Here is a 13,811-nt window from a genome sequence, read left to right as displayed (position 1 = left end):
CCAGACATCAGACCTGGCTCTCCTAAGTGTTTCTGAATAGTTGTCCTTGCTCTTGGTGTTTAATCTGTCCTCCTAGAATTTGATTTAAAGAGTCCAAGGACACAGATCCAATCAATCCCCATACTCCAAGACAAATATTTTGTTCAGACCATTTTCTAATTAAAATTCCCTGCTAGAAAGGCTCCTAGACATGGCACAAACAATAGTTCTCTCCACCCCCTCAAGCTGCTGCCCTTTGAAACAAGCGAGCAAGTCCCTCCTTTTCACACAGAAATCCGCCTGACAGACAATAAGAAGTAACTTTCGGTCAAGCCATCTGGAGCAGCTCATGCTGTACACAGAGCAAAAAGCTGCCTTTGTTTGCACAGCAGGGCAGAATAAAAGGTAGTTCTACCCAAAACAGCTGCCAAGCAAAAGGCACGCTACCCCAGGACGTTTTCGGCCACATCAGCAAACTGAGCATCACGTGGTTTCAATTATTTTTATCCCAGACAAGAAAAAAGCCAAGCTGAAATGACGTAACAGGAAACAGCTGTAGTCAAACTCTGAAGGGCAGCCACCCTGCTAGCAGCAACAGCTCTTCCACGGCCCTGACTGAAGCTGATCCTGGAATCGCCCTGATTCCAGCGCGGAGGGGACTGCGCAGCAGGCTGTAGGACTCAGGGAGGGGTGCGTGCCAGGAATTGTTGGCTGGCAGGGCGCAGGCTCCCGGCAGCTGCCCCTCCGTGGGAGTGAGGCGCACGCTGACCTGGAGTGACCAGCTCTGGTGCGCGCTCCCAGGGTTTACTGCCGTGCACGGCGCGGGGCAAGGGAGCCCCGGCGCAAAGGCGAGCGAAGGGAGGAGGAGGAGGCGGCGGCATTGTTTTAGCTCAGATGGAGGCGGCGGCTCTGTTTGGCTTAGATGGTTGTGATTTCTGCTCCAGGGAGAAAATGTTTTCGACTAATAGCAGCACTTCAAAGTCAGTGCCAGGCAAAAAAAACCTAGGATAAGTTTCTGGCTCAGCAACCACCCCTAGCCCCCAGATTTGGACTTCTTATTCATACTTAAGTATGCAGGGCTTTTTTTCTTAATCCATCATTTCACCTGCAAAAACAGATATTTGCAGCCTCTAGAATGTCAATTTGAATGTGCAAATTGCTGTTTATGTTTCTGTTGTGATGTCCTTGTGCTGAGTGCCCCACAAGACTGGAAAGCAGTCTCTGTTCCAAAAAGCAAGATAGATAAAGAGGAAACAGTGGCCTAATGCTACTAATTTAAATTGTAACAGCCACAGCACCTCCTCCACATGCCATATCCTCACTGCACACAAAACCCAGTAGATACAACCGAGTAATACCCCTGATGTGGGTTGGCAACTGGATGGAAAAAATAGAAAGGAAAGTCTCAACATGTAGTTTTGCAAGACACTACCTGGCAGTAGATGTACTGGGAGCCCAACCATCGTGCCACTGCTGAGAAGGCAAAACAGTACAGAAAATGTCCTAATTTCTGTTACGGTATTTGTAACTTGAAGTGCCAAGAGGTTGCAAAGTGCACGCTGCCTGCACTGACACAGGGAAAACGGCTGTAGGATGGGGAGAAGTTTCAAAACAAGCCAAGGATTTGACTTTGAGTTGCCTCTTGTACTTGATCACAGGCTGAGATAGCAACAACAGGTGGTGTGTTCTCCTGACACAAAGACTCTTCTTACCTCTTTAACAAGCTTCCCAACGCTCTCTCTCAAAGTTTCCACAGTTTCTGACAGATCCCACAAGGAAGAATTGAAAGAAAGTTGTCTCTGCAGGAAGAGAGAAATGGAAACTAGAAGTTACTGCAAAGCAGAAATGAAGAAATTAAACTCTTATAAACATTCTTGTATAAAGCAGTTAGGAGGACTGTTTACATTGGTGGGGAAGACAAGAGCTGGCTTTCTGTGTAACCTTGAACTTAAAATACCATGGGCTTCTGCACCCTGCAGTGTGCTAGGACCACCCCTTTCTCTTTTCACAGGTTAAGTACACAGATGCCACAATCAGAACCACACCAACAAAATGTTAAATGCATGCGCATACACTTACAATGCAAAGGATGGCTTGCATTCCAGGTCACAAAACAAGGACAGCCTACATGACAGCCTGCAAGCCAGTGCTAAGAAGGGGATGCAAAGTCAGTATTGTGGAGGAAAAGACTATTTGGTGGGTACAAGTTTTCAGTGAGACTACACAGATACCAGCTCAGATACAAAGGACTCCTTACTGCAGTGTACATCATCATCACTCAAGCCCTCCCATCAGGCCTTGATGTTCTTTATCCAACCACGAGTGTATTTTAAAACAAACAGCTTCCAGGAAATAGCTGGCAAGCACTGTCACCAAAGAGCAAGACTGATACGCTTCCAGAAGTGGAAGGCATAGCTTTCAGGAAACTACTTGTCACACTGAAGACAACTCCTTATTTCCAATTCCTCTACATGTAACTGGTGGCCTGGAGTTTGGTTTGTGAGGTTCTTTTTCCCTTCTGTTCACATATATGGACTATCGTGGAAGGAAACATTTGGGTACAATTTATTTCAAGGGAATGAAGATTTAAATAAATTCCTAAGATTCCACATTAGTAGCTCCATATTGCAGCATTTGAAAGCATACTAAATTTACACCATTGCAACACACAGATGAACAGCCAGGGCCCTTGATTTTAGCACACATCTTTTGAGCTGGATCTCTTCCTTTCCACATCTTTCCTGGGGCAATTTCTGGAAACAAAGTTGGGAGGTTTTCATTTGTTCTACTTGATCTGCCAGAGATGGGTAAGACCTAGTCAGTGGCAGCTGGTGTAAATGGGCACTGATCTGCTGAGATGTTTAAAATTCAGCCAACTTTACTGAGTGCACAATTAGTCTTTGCTCCAAAGGCAGCTGCAAATTCAAGGAGGATTCTCTAACATCTATGGATCTCTACTAAATGCAGTCCTTAAGGTCTGGAAAAATAAAAACATATCATCTAGGAGAAAAGCAATTAAAAATCCCCACAGGCTTAGATCTTCAAGACATATTTAAAGAAATTTAGCCAACAAATATCAAAGCTGTATATCTGCTCTACTACTACAACTTTAGCAGTAGGATGAGGTAGAAAGTTTCAGGTTCATGCAGAACAAGAGATGTGTTTGTTCAGCTCCAGATACTTCATCAGTCTCCATAAAGATTTGTGTTCACTGCATCCAGAGGTGATTCAGGGACAGGGTGGATGAAGAAAAGTTTTCTGAAGATACTAAGTGGTTCAGAACAGTGAAAACTCAAAATCCAATTGCAAAGGATTAGTGAACATCCTCCTACTGACACACTGTTACAAAGTGCCAGACAAAATTCAACACTGCAAACTAAAGTATATAGGGAAAAGACAGTTCTACCTAAAGATAACCCTTGTATGGCCCTGAATTAGCTAATGCCACTCAAAAAGAGAGATCTTAGAAATACAGTGATACAACAGACCAACATCAACATAAATCCACAATGCAATCCTGGTTTTCAAGTACTATGTACAATTTTGGGTTCTCCACCTCTGAAGGAGCTCAGGTACAGACAAAGGCCACGATTCAAGGTAAGAATGGTTTCTGAAGGAAGAACAATAGACCACAGTTCTTCCAATGGGACGTGTAAGGACAAACAGAGGTTATGACAAAGGTCTGTAGTCTTACGAGTAGGATGGGGAATTGAAGTGGGATGATTGCCTTCTGCACCTCGCCATACAGGACTAGAAAACTTCTAGTGAAGTTATTAGTTTAAAACAAAACCAAAGAAGCTTCTGCATACACTAGTCAAAACAGAACAAATCAATAGACTCTACTCAATGCTGAAAGTATTGTGAGTTTGAGAAAGACTTAAAAGAATTCATTGAACATAAATATCTTACCAAATGCTATTAAACAATAAGATCCCAGCAACAGAGGAGACAGGCTCAATTGCAAGTTACTGAAGAACAGGACATTATACTGAAGAAATGTTATGTACCTGTCCAATGGCTGCACCCTCTCCCATGCCTCCAGCAATGGCCACTGCTGGACTATCAGTTGAGGACACTTTTTCCTGACCTTGTACATAAGTCTTAGGTGATTCAAGGAGCTTGCAAACCTTGCTTTGAAATGTGAGGAGTACCCATCTGTCCTTTCATACCACGGCACCATGACCTTTCTTCCCTAACAAATTCATATAACTTCAAGATCATTTCTCACCAAATGTTGCAATTGTACCATTGATATGGAGGAAATTTTACTCTTTCTACCACTTCTTGAACCTCAGAGACCACTCAGGAAGCCTCTCATAAGTTATGTCCAGAGATAATTAAAAAAAAACAGTCAGTCACAAGGGCCAGTCTTCTCTGAACAGATGAGCATGTCAATAATTTCCCTGTAATATACAACTTTGTAGTGACTCACTAAGTAGTTAATTACATTAATAAGAAACCTCTTGATTCAGGAAAGGAAGTAGGAACAAGACGACCTCTCCTACTCTGAGACTGTCTTTAGCAGACATCTGCACTCATCTAGGGGCTGGGGAGGGCAATGACTCATTTACTGGCAATGTGCAGCAAAAACATCACCTGTCTGTTCTAGGCACACTGTGGAAAGACAAAGCTCTAGCAGGTTTTGAACACAACTGTCCTCTATGATTACTGTGGCTGTGTCTAGCAAGTCACTAAATTTGTCTCTTGGGGCAGCCATCATTCTAATACCCTTGAGGTATTGAGTGCACTGTGGGGGGCGACTCTGTGCTTGTATGTGCATGCTACAAGATTCACTCTGGTGACAAATACTTGAGATGGCTGGAGTTGACAGACTAGCCTTGAATAAATTTACATGAGACTCACAGGGAATGGACAAATCTGATTTTTTCACATACATGAGAATGCACGGGTGTACGTGTAGTGTTGGGAAGTCAAAACATGCAGCCAAAATTCAGTCTGCATCATACAGCTGACCGTTTCTCCTTAACAAAGACTCCGCCACATTTGCTTTGAAATAGTTATTACAATGTTATACTGATCTTACCAGAAACTTTCCACTGGTCTCTGCAGAAAAATCACATGCTTTAAGCTTCTGCTTTTGTTTCCTGAGAGTGGAAGTCTCAAACCACTGCTGTTTAAAATGATGATATCATTCTGCTTGACTGAAAATGCTCTCAAAAGACCAAGGAAACCTACAAGTTCAGTTGCAGCACATATTTACATTAGGAGACCTTTTCTAAAAGCCATTTTTCAACCACAACACATTTATTATCTAATGCTTAGTTCATGCAAACCATTTGACAAAATGCCACCCATATTATGGAGAGAGAATAAAACAATTGGATTTTCATGTGCTCACCCACAGTCTTCCAAGGACCACTGTAGTACACAAGCCACAGCATATTTATGGCTTATTACAGATTCATACCACTGGAAGTGAGTATGGCAACGCCCTTATTAGGCAGTGCTGTCTAAGAGATGAAATCCCACAGGAGCAATCTGAATTATCATTTCACTTTCTCCTGCCAAATCACATTCAAAACTGGGGAAATTTGCAGAGAGACACACAGAAACAGGTACTTCTATGATATAAGACAATCAGAAATGTCCCACTGGACTGTGCTGTAACAGCTGGGAACCTACTGCCATTGCTCTTGTTAGCCTTTCCCAAACTGTGTAGTTCCTCTATGGAACAACTGCTGGGCAACCACGAGGCGAAAGCCAGGAAGGAAATTTGCTTGCATGCTGTCAGATGTACTGCTTCACTGCTGTTCTCAGACCAGCTTCTCCTGCCTCAGTCTCACTCAGCCAGTGCAAGGCAAGCCTCAAGAAGAGAAGACATGTCCACAAGGAGCTTGTACAACATGTCCTATGTCCTGCAGTATTGTTGGACAAAAGGCTTCAGAGAATGGATGCTGACTAAAACATGGATCATGGAATAGGGAATTAGACTTTCTGAAACATTTTTTTCATCTTGTGGAATGAACACTCAGGGAAGAATGAAAGTCAGTCCTCTGCCTTGATGTCCTGTGATCACATCCAGATTTTCTGCTACGTTTTGATCTAGACAGCCTGCCTCAAGTAGGTTCTCAAACACAGAAGAGTAAGGACACTGACTTTAACCTCCCTACCATACCTCCATGTGCCTGGCTCTGTTTTCTCTTCCTATAGACCAGGCTAAATTGAAATAATAGAAAGATCAGTGACAGAGCTAGAATCCTAGTGTGAAATTTTAATTAGAAGGTCTTGTCTTAACTGTATCACTGCCCTTTGGGCAACACTCAAGGTGTTCTGGATAGAACTGAGGAGCAGGTATGTGAAGTGTTTATTCCTTCCCTTTCTTTTAAAAAACCTCAACAGTGCTGTGACATTTAGAGCTCACGTATTTCATCATGCATGCACTTAAATTTATTTTTTAAAACTTTGATCTGTGTGCACTAATTTGCTAGTGATTATTGCATTTTTGAGAGCTACTTAGAACACTTAGAATTTCCCTGAGGCTGCAAATGCATACACTCTTTAAGCCAGCAGAACTGAGTGTTATCATCAGGGTCTCAGCCCACACACTCACTTCCTGTTCATAGGGCTTTTGACCTTGCACCCTCCTCTTCATGTTTTAGCATAAATATTTGTGTAAACATACAATCAGGTCAATCACTTCTAATCCAGATCAATTCCATGATGAAATTTACTGCATCGTCTTGCAGAGGGAATAACAAACAGGAATCCAGAGGGGAAAAAAAACAAGCAGGTGAATGTCAGGCTAAGTCATATGTATTAAGACATTTCAAGAAACCATAGCCACTTCACTGACCAGATATCAGAGAGGTATAAATTTCCAGTTTACAATTCAACTCCTTGGTGTTGAATTTACAGAGTTCTTGCACACAGTTGCAAGCCCTTGTATTAACCTTCTTGTACTAAGAAGGTTAGCTGCCTCAATATAAATCACAAAATAGTGCAACCAGTGAAACCCATGTCCAATTACACAAGCTGAAAACTTGTCTCCAAATTGCTGTTGTACCTGCATTTGACTTGGCCCTTACTTTGCTTACTGAAATGCCTTCCTGGGAAGTATATCAAAAGAATTAAGAAAAAAACCCTTTAATCTCATGACAAATTGTTGGCATTGGTTTGCAGACTCTGTAGTAGATACAGACCATGCTATCTTCAGTGTGCGTGTCCGAGATTTGACACACAACGCCTTCAATAAGCTGTGTCAAAAGCCTCCTTTGTTCTCAAACAGAAAGTTCCCTCTTTGTTCAAAGATGTTACTGCAGGTCAGGACACTTTTTAGCCTCTAAAGACACTAAGTTTCAAATGTGTTGGGTTCGATCCTACCGTTTATTTATACTTTTTGCCTGGCCACACTGAAGTGAGTTAGTTTTTGTTTCACACACAGCTACAGGATACACTGGGACACATTTCTGAGGAAAACTGTGGACCTTTACAGACAACAGTGCATAGCAGGTTTAGAGCTGCTGGCTTCTGGACCTCAGCATTTTTTCCCCTTGAACACAAGATCATGAGCCAGCTTCTCAGAAGCCCCCCAAAACTGCACATAATGTCTTATATCTATACTGCTGTTGCCAAGAGGCACAGAGTTGGCTTATGAGTGTTTCCTTTCACCAGCCAGCAATATAGACCTAAGAACACTCAGTACCTGCTTCTGTCAGCTAACCTGCAGAAGGCTTCCATAAATAAGAAAAGCAAGATTTTGTCTCCACAGGGCCCAGAAAACCAGTTCTGTGTGGTACAATAGCTAACTATTTTCAACCCCCTCAGACCCCCAAATTTTAGCACCTTTGAAAGGTTTAAAATAAAACATGTGCACATACACATACAATTGAAGAGAAGAAACAAGTTATAGCCATTCCTCTCTAAACAGCCCATATTTGTTACAATTTTCGTGCTGCTACCCATGTCCTAGCTACCCCATCTCCTACTGCTTACAAGGTTGTCTTGCTCTTTCCAGCAGGAAAGAAAGTGCCGATGGAGGACATGTGGAAAACAGAAGATGAGCTGTGGACAGAAGAAGTCACTGACCACTACATGGTGTGCAGGAGAGTAATATGATTCCAGCACTCGATAATGACCCTCTTTGACTGGGGACAAAGCCAAGCAAGTGATACATGACTTCTGAGTACTGAACAGCTCATCAAATCTCAAAACTCACACAGCAGACAATAGAATATTTGTTTCACTGGGTAACAGAGGTGGTTCTGTGGCCCTTTCTTCACTCTGTCATTTCCAGCGCTGAATTCCTCAAACTTCCATATTTTAACAGACATTGCAGATCTGTAGCAAAACATCACTGGATTTTCCTAGATCCAAGTCTGCTCTAATCTCCAGTCACCCTGTAAATAATGTGTTTTTTTGAAGTTCAATGAATTCTTCCAATACCCATTCAGTCGGGTAATTTTTGAAACAGGACTTTAAAATTTGACTCACTTCACATGATTTAAAACTGCTTAAAGGCTGTGGCCTGTCAGTGGCTAGAAACTCCTGCACTTGGTGGCCCCATGCTAAGGGCAGAGGGCAGTGGTTCCAGTGCTCAGCACAAGCCAGGCTTATATCTGGGCTCATTCCAGCCAAGATGCAGCATTTGACTGAAACACAGGGACAACCAAGAGCCTTTTTGTTATTGTGCAGCATAAAGGCTTTCCTCTTGACAAACTGAACTGCAGACCACACACATGCTCTGCAAGTCACAGATTGAACAGGAAGGGTAAGAACAACAGGAAGAAGCGATGTTGCTCGTGCTCCCACGACAAAGACCAACCATCCTTCTTCTTTCTAAAAGTAGTTATGGAAATGCAAGGATGAGTTCCTAGACTGAAAGACATGGAAAACGTCACTGTGTCAGTGACAGACTATTACTGGTGGGCCAGTGAACTCACCTGAAGAGGCTTCAAAGGATCCAGGTTAGCACGGAAGACTTGCTCAGCTGCATGGAGTTTTTCCTTTGACAAGGAGCAAATGAAGGCTTCAGAGTCTGTGGCTGCTGTCTGATTTTGGGTCGTAAGAAATTCAGACAAGGTTGAGCTATTGCAGAGATCTCGCAGTCTCATTCGGTAACCAGACACAACAACCTGTGAAAGTGGGAAAAGCATGTAAGTCTGCTTCATCTAAGACTCCAACAAAAGAACTTTGCTCAGGTTATTGCTCAGACAAAGCAAATCATTCATAACATTTCAAGACAGAGGTGAGGGGGCATTGTTCTCTACATGTTGAGTAGCCCTGATTCATATGCAACTTAGTTCCAAGAAAAACCCTTCCCTGCTGAAAACATGGGAGAGAAGTCCTGGGGGAGGCAGGTCTCTTCACTTCCCCGCAAATATGCACAAAGCAGCAGTGATCCTGTCCTCCACAGCAGCCATTTCCTCCAACCAAGGGTACAGGCATTGCCTAACGTTCAGTCTTCTGGGAACTGAGCCACAGAGAAAAACAAGGCTTGTGACCAGACACAAGTCTGACAAATCTATGTGAAGGGCAAAAGATCTATGTCCCAAACTACTTAGACGTATCTGCCAGCCACATTTTCTATGCAGTAATGATTCAGAATCATCTCCCTTAACTCTGAAGTCTCTACCCACTAACTGCTGAGACACACATTTTGCAGTGTTTTTGAGTAGATAATGTATCAGCAAAAAAAGTTATCTTACTGCCTCCAACAAAAGAGATAAGATCCTGGAGTCTTCCTTCACAGGCATACTTTCTTAAGGTAATGGTTCCCTTGTCAATAATGTTTCCTAATCCACATGCAATCACCTTATTAACAAAATTGATAAAATCCCTCTGTGTTATCACCAGACTGTTTCAGACCTGATAAACAAATTCTTTTAATAAGGTCAGTTACCAACTACACGTTTGCTGAACAACAAAGTCCATGTCAAAAAGCTGCATACTTCTCAAAGGTGATAAACAAGGAAAAATCCAGAGTCTACTCCTGGAAATAAATTTTTGTTTGCCTTGGGGCTAGACAGATGGAACCATTTTACTGTAAATGCACAGGTAACAACAGCTGTGGACTTAATTTCATCTTTCAGTCACTTTGTAAGACCCAGTGTGCATTGCCCAACCTACAACAACAACTAAATAGGATTGATCTAAATTCCAGAAGAGTTAGCAGCTCCTGAACCAGGCTGGTAAGTCTGAAATTTTTCACCTGTCAAAACCAAAGGCGTATGCACAACCTGGGGGAAAAAGTGCATTACAGTCAGGAAACAAGCAAATGGAACTGACAGGAGAGAGAAGGGATTTTTAATGCAATACTCATGCAAACCTTTAACTTTGGTCTGTATCCATATGTCAAAAATAGGATCTATCAATGCCACACAGTTCTCACATCAAAAAGATTTGCCTCTTGAAAATTTGAGGTACTTTTGCTCTTGCCAACAGAGATACTACTACCAGATACTACTACTATGGCCATGCTGAAAAGGAGATATTTGTGGGGCACTGAAATGGAGATATTTGTGGGGCACTGAAATAACTTTCCCAGAACAAGCTTCCCTGGGTGGACATATGGAAAAACCAGTGCCTCAGTGTTCACTCGCAAAAAGTAAAGGTGACCAACTTTCCACCACTCTGAAAATGTCCACTTTTTCACCCAGATTTTATATACTCTTTCGGAGAGAAGCTGCTCTTTTCAAGCACTGAGGTACCTAGCCTGAGACCTTAGAAAAAACACTCCACCTATCCACTCTACCCTGACTGAAACTCTCAGTCTTACCAAATCAGCAAGTTCTTTAACCACTTGCAGTCATCTGAACCCATGATGTCTTCAAAGGCAAAAATACATCCTAAATGACAGGTTTAGTCCCCTAAGGACTCTCAAAATGCCAGGCTCATGCCTGAAAGTAGTCATAGGTAATTGCTCTGTCCTTATATGTCATACAATTCTCTCCTTGGGACTCTTCCTGCTTCATGAAACAGATTTGTTCCAAGCAGAATACGCACTGGCCATTACTATTTATTCTTCATTGCTATTCAATGCATCATGCTGCAGCACGGGCCCAGGACCTCACTGAGCCTTCAGCTTTTCAGAGAGACAGGACCTATTCCCAGTTCCAAGCCACAGGAGAGCTGTCTGGCCACACCTGTGCAACAGCAGCATACCAGACTTGATTGCATAGCTGCCTGCCCACTGCTGACCCAGGCACCTTCCAAATCCCACACCCTTCTGAGCACACCTGCCACTGCTGGAAAAACACAAGGCTGAACCACTCAGCCCCAGGAAGCAACATGCCCATCCAGACAAGGCTTTGGTCACTGTTACCTGTTTGCACTAATTTCAGTATGATGGATACACAACCCTGCTGGACATGCTGGAGTGCTGTCACTACAGTAACTTTGGTGAGCAGTCCCATCTTCTTGGCAACTTCAGTTCCTTACTTGACTGGGTATCATAACTTCCAGCCTTGCTGAATAACCCAGGACACCAACAGACTGCAGAAGAAGGCTGTATTTTCTGTGGAAGGTTGGCATACTTTGGATAGGCCCTTTTACTATATGACTTCTGGATGAAGCTGTGAACCACTCATTCAGAGACCTAACAAATACTGCCTATTAATACTAAAGTCACCAGTCAACTCAGCAGCAAGGTCAGATCTCCAAACCAGATCTCCAGCAAAATCAAAGACATCCATTTTGTGAGTCAGATAAAGTCATTCTGCAGGAAGGGAGAGGTCTGCATCTCTCATTATCATCTGTATTAGAAAAGTGCTAAAAGAAAATTTGGTGGGCCAGTGCTCTGCAGCTTAATGTTCTGATGCTCAGATTAGCTCTTCTTGCCATCCCTGAGCACAGAATGCTGTTATCACTTAGCAGCATCACTCCCAGTGCTTTAGCAGAATCAGCTCAATAATTACACAAAAGCACAGCTTGAAGCACTCAAGGAAGAACTAGGTGACTGACCAGCCTTTTACCACTCTTCAGACACATTAGGCAGAGAAAAGCTAAAGCTTTTCCTCCTTCCATTTCCATACACAAGCAATACAGTATGGCAGTCACACAATGTATGGTGAGGTTTTTTGCCTGTTTGAAAATCTTTCTGCCTCCCCACTAACTTAGGCACGATTACGAGACTGCTGTTGCTGCAGTCTTCCAGTTACCCTCCCAAAATCATCTGTAGCATAATTCTGTCTTAGTCTAATCAGTTTCAATTAAAACAAAACTTGTAGCCTAAAATGGGTAAGAATTTTGTCTCTGCTTTACACTTTTTAGTGGAATGTATCCTTAACTTGTAGGATAACTTATCAAACTCTACTAAAACAGATGGCTTGAAAGAGTTCACTGAAAAGCAAGACAACGTGTGCAAAGAGGGACAGCATCTGTAACTACAGGAAAACAAAGACTAAAAGGACAATTAATCCATTCCACTTCAATGGAAAGATCTGATATGGAGTTGAGGATCAAAATGGATTTCCTCCTCCTTTTGCATACCATCTTTTGCATTCTTTCAAGAGAACCCTAGGTCTTTCTTTGAAGTCAGTTCTGATTTCTTTGTTAGAAAGGATGCTGGTGGACTAATTCATCAAGCCTAGCAAAAAACATGTTACAAGCTTGACAATGGACAGCCATTACAAGACGGGGCTCTAGCCCACTGTCACCGCCAGCTATGTTTGTGACTGCAATCATGGAGTGCTCAGGACACCAGGACTCTTGTATTATGTCATTTATGATGTGTCTGTCTTGATGTGTTGGCCACAAACCTAAAAGTAGAGTTCCTTCTGCTGCACAGCAATGTAAGACATGGCAAGACCTAGAAATCCTGCTCCAGTTCAAGCTGAGAGATTGAAAACAGTCAGAACAGTGCTAGCAGCTTAATTAATGTTTTATTTCCACTAAAAAAAAAAAAAAGGTAGGAAGAAAATCAGTTTAGCATGAGGATACTATTCTCTTATGCAGGTTGAAACATCTGCACAAGGGTTCCCAGTGTCCTTTTACAGCCCAAGATCATCTAAGTCAGTAAATTGAGGGCAAGAGGGAAGAGAGAAGCGGAGAATACATTTTCTTCTGTGTTTCTTGTGTTTCTACAGCACCTAGCACAGAGAGATCCAGCACTGTGGATCTTGGCACTACAGCTAAATAAACAATAGATGAGCATTATGTTAGGAGTTGAAAGTACTCTTTACCTGCTGGAGGTTGATGCCTGCCCCCAGTAGCTCTTCTACTGCAGATGGTGGCATGGACACATTACGACGGAGGAAGTCAGAGAATGTCTCATTGTCAGTCAGGAAATCCCGAAGTTTCAAGTCTACAAAATGACAAAACAAGCAAAATTCTGGTCACAGCACTCACAGCAAAGCCAAAAGAAAACTCATGTGAGAGCACTGAACAGGAAAAGTCAAGCTGACAAAGGAGGGGAGAGGGAATTACACAAATTATAACGCAAAAGGAAAAGGAGCTGCTGGTAAAGTTCTCTGAAACTTGGCAGGCTTCAGAAGTGTCAATCCACAATGTCTTGGTCTCAAAAAACCAACAACAAAAAAAGCAATCAGCCTTCAAAACCAACTCCCATTAATATGATTACTTCAGGTCAATTTGCTCATACACAGAAACAAGGCACACTAAGTTGCTCCACTGATCTGAAACCTACCACAGCATTAGCACTTAATCCCTGTGTTGTTACTGAACATAGGACTGAGCTGGTGCATGGACCACTGAGGGATTTACTAGCCTTTAGTTAATTATGTTAACAGCTGAGGTACTCTACCATAAATTTCAAAGCCTGACATATGCAGACACACAGGTATGATACAGAAGCATGCAGATCTAGGAAACAATCATAGCTACTTGGAATTCAAAAATACATTTGCAGCATTTTT

At 42.5% G+C, this 13,811-nt stretch overlaps 1 protein-coding gene across 2 annotated transcripts in view; it reads right to left on the bottom strand.

The window, feature by feature from the left end:
* Positions 1–13,811, bottom strand: part of ABCA1 (ATP binding cassette subfamily A member 1) — a 91,676-nt gene that overhangs the window by 34,418 nt on the left and 43,447 nt on the right. For both annotated transcript variants that reach the window (XM_063423801.1, XM_063423803.1), the window contains exons 6-8: positions 13,119–13,240; positions 8,880–9,071; positions 1,692–1,778 (exon numbers count right to left, since the gene is read on the bottom strand). In XM_063423801.1, the coding sequence (XP_063279871.1) occupies positions 1,692–1,778; positions 8,880–9,071; positions 13,119–13,240 (401 nt within the window). The remainder of the gene's footprint in view (positions 1–1,691; positions 1,779–8,879; positions 9,072–13,118; positions 13,241–13,811) is intronic.

Source organism: Prinia subflava, chromosome Z (genome assembly GCF_021018805.1).
Source record: "Prinia subflava isolate CZ2003 ecotype Zambia chromosome Z, Cam_Psub_1.2, whole genome shotgun sequence".
NCBI lineage: Eukaryota > Metazoa > Chordata > Aves > Passeriformes > Cisticolidae > Prinia > Prinia subflava.
This window is presented reverse-complemented; position numbering and strand designations above follow the sequence as displayed.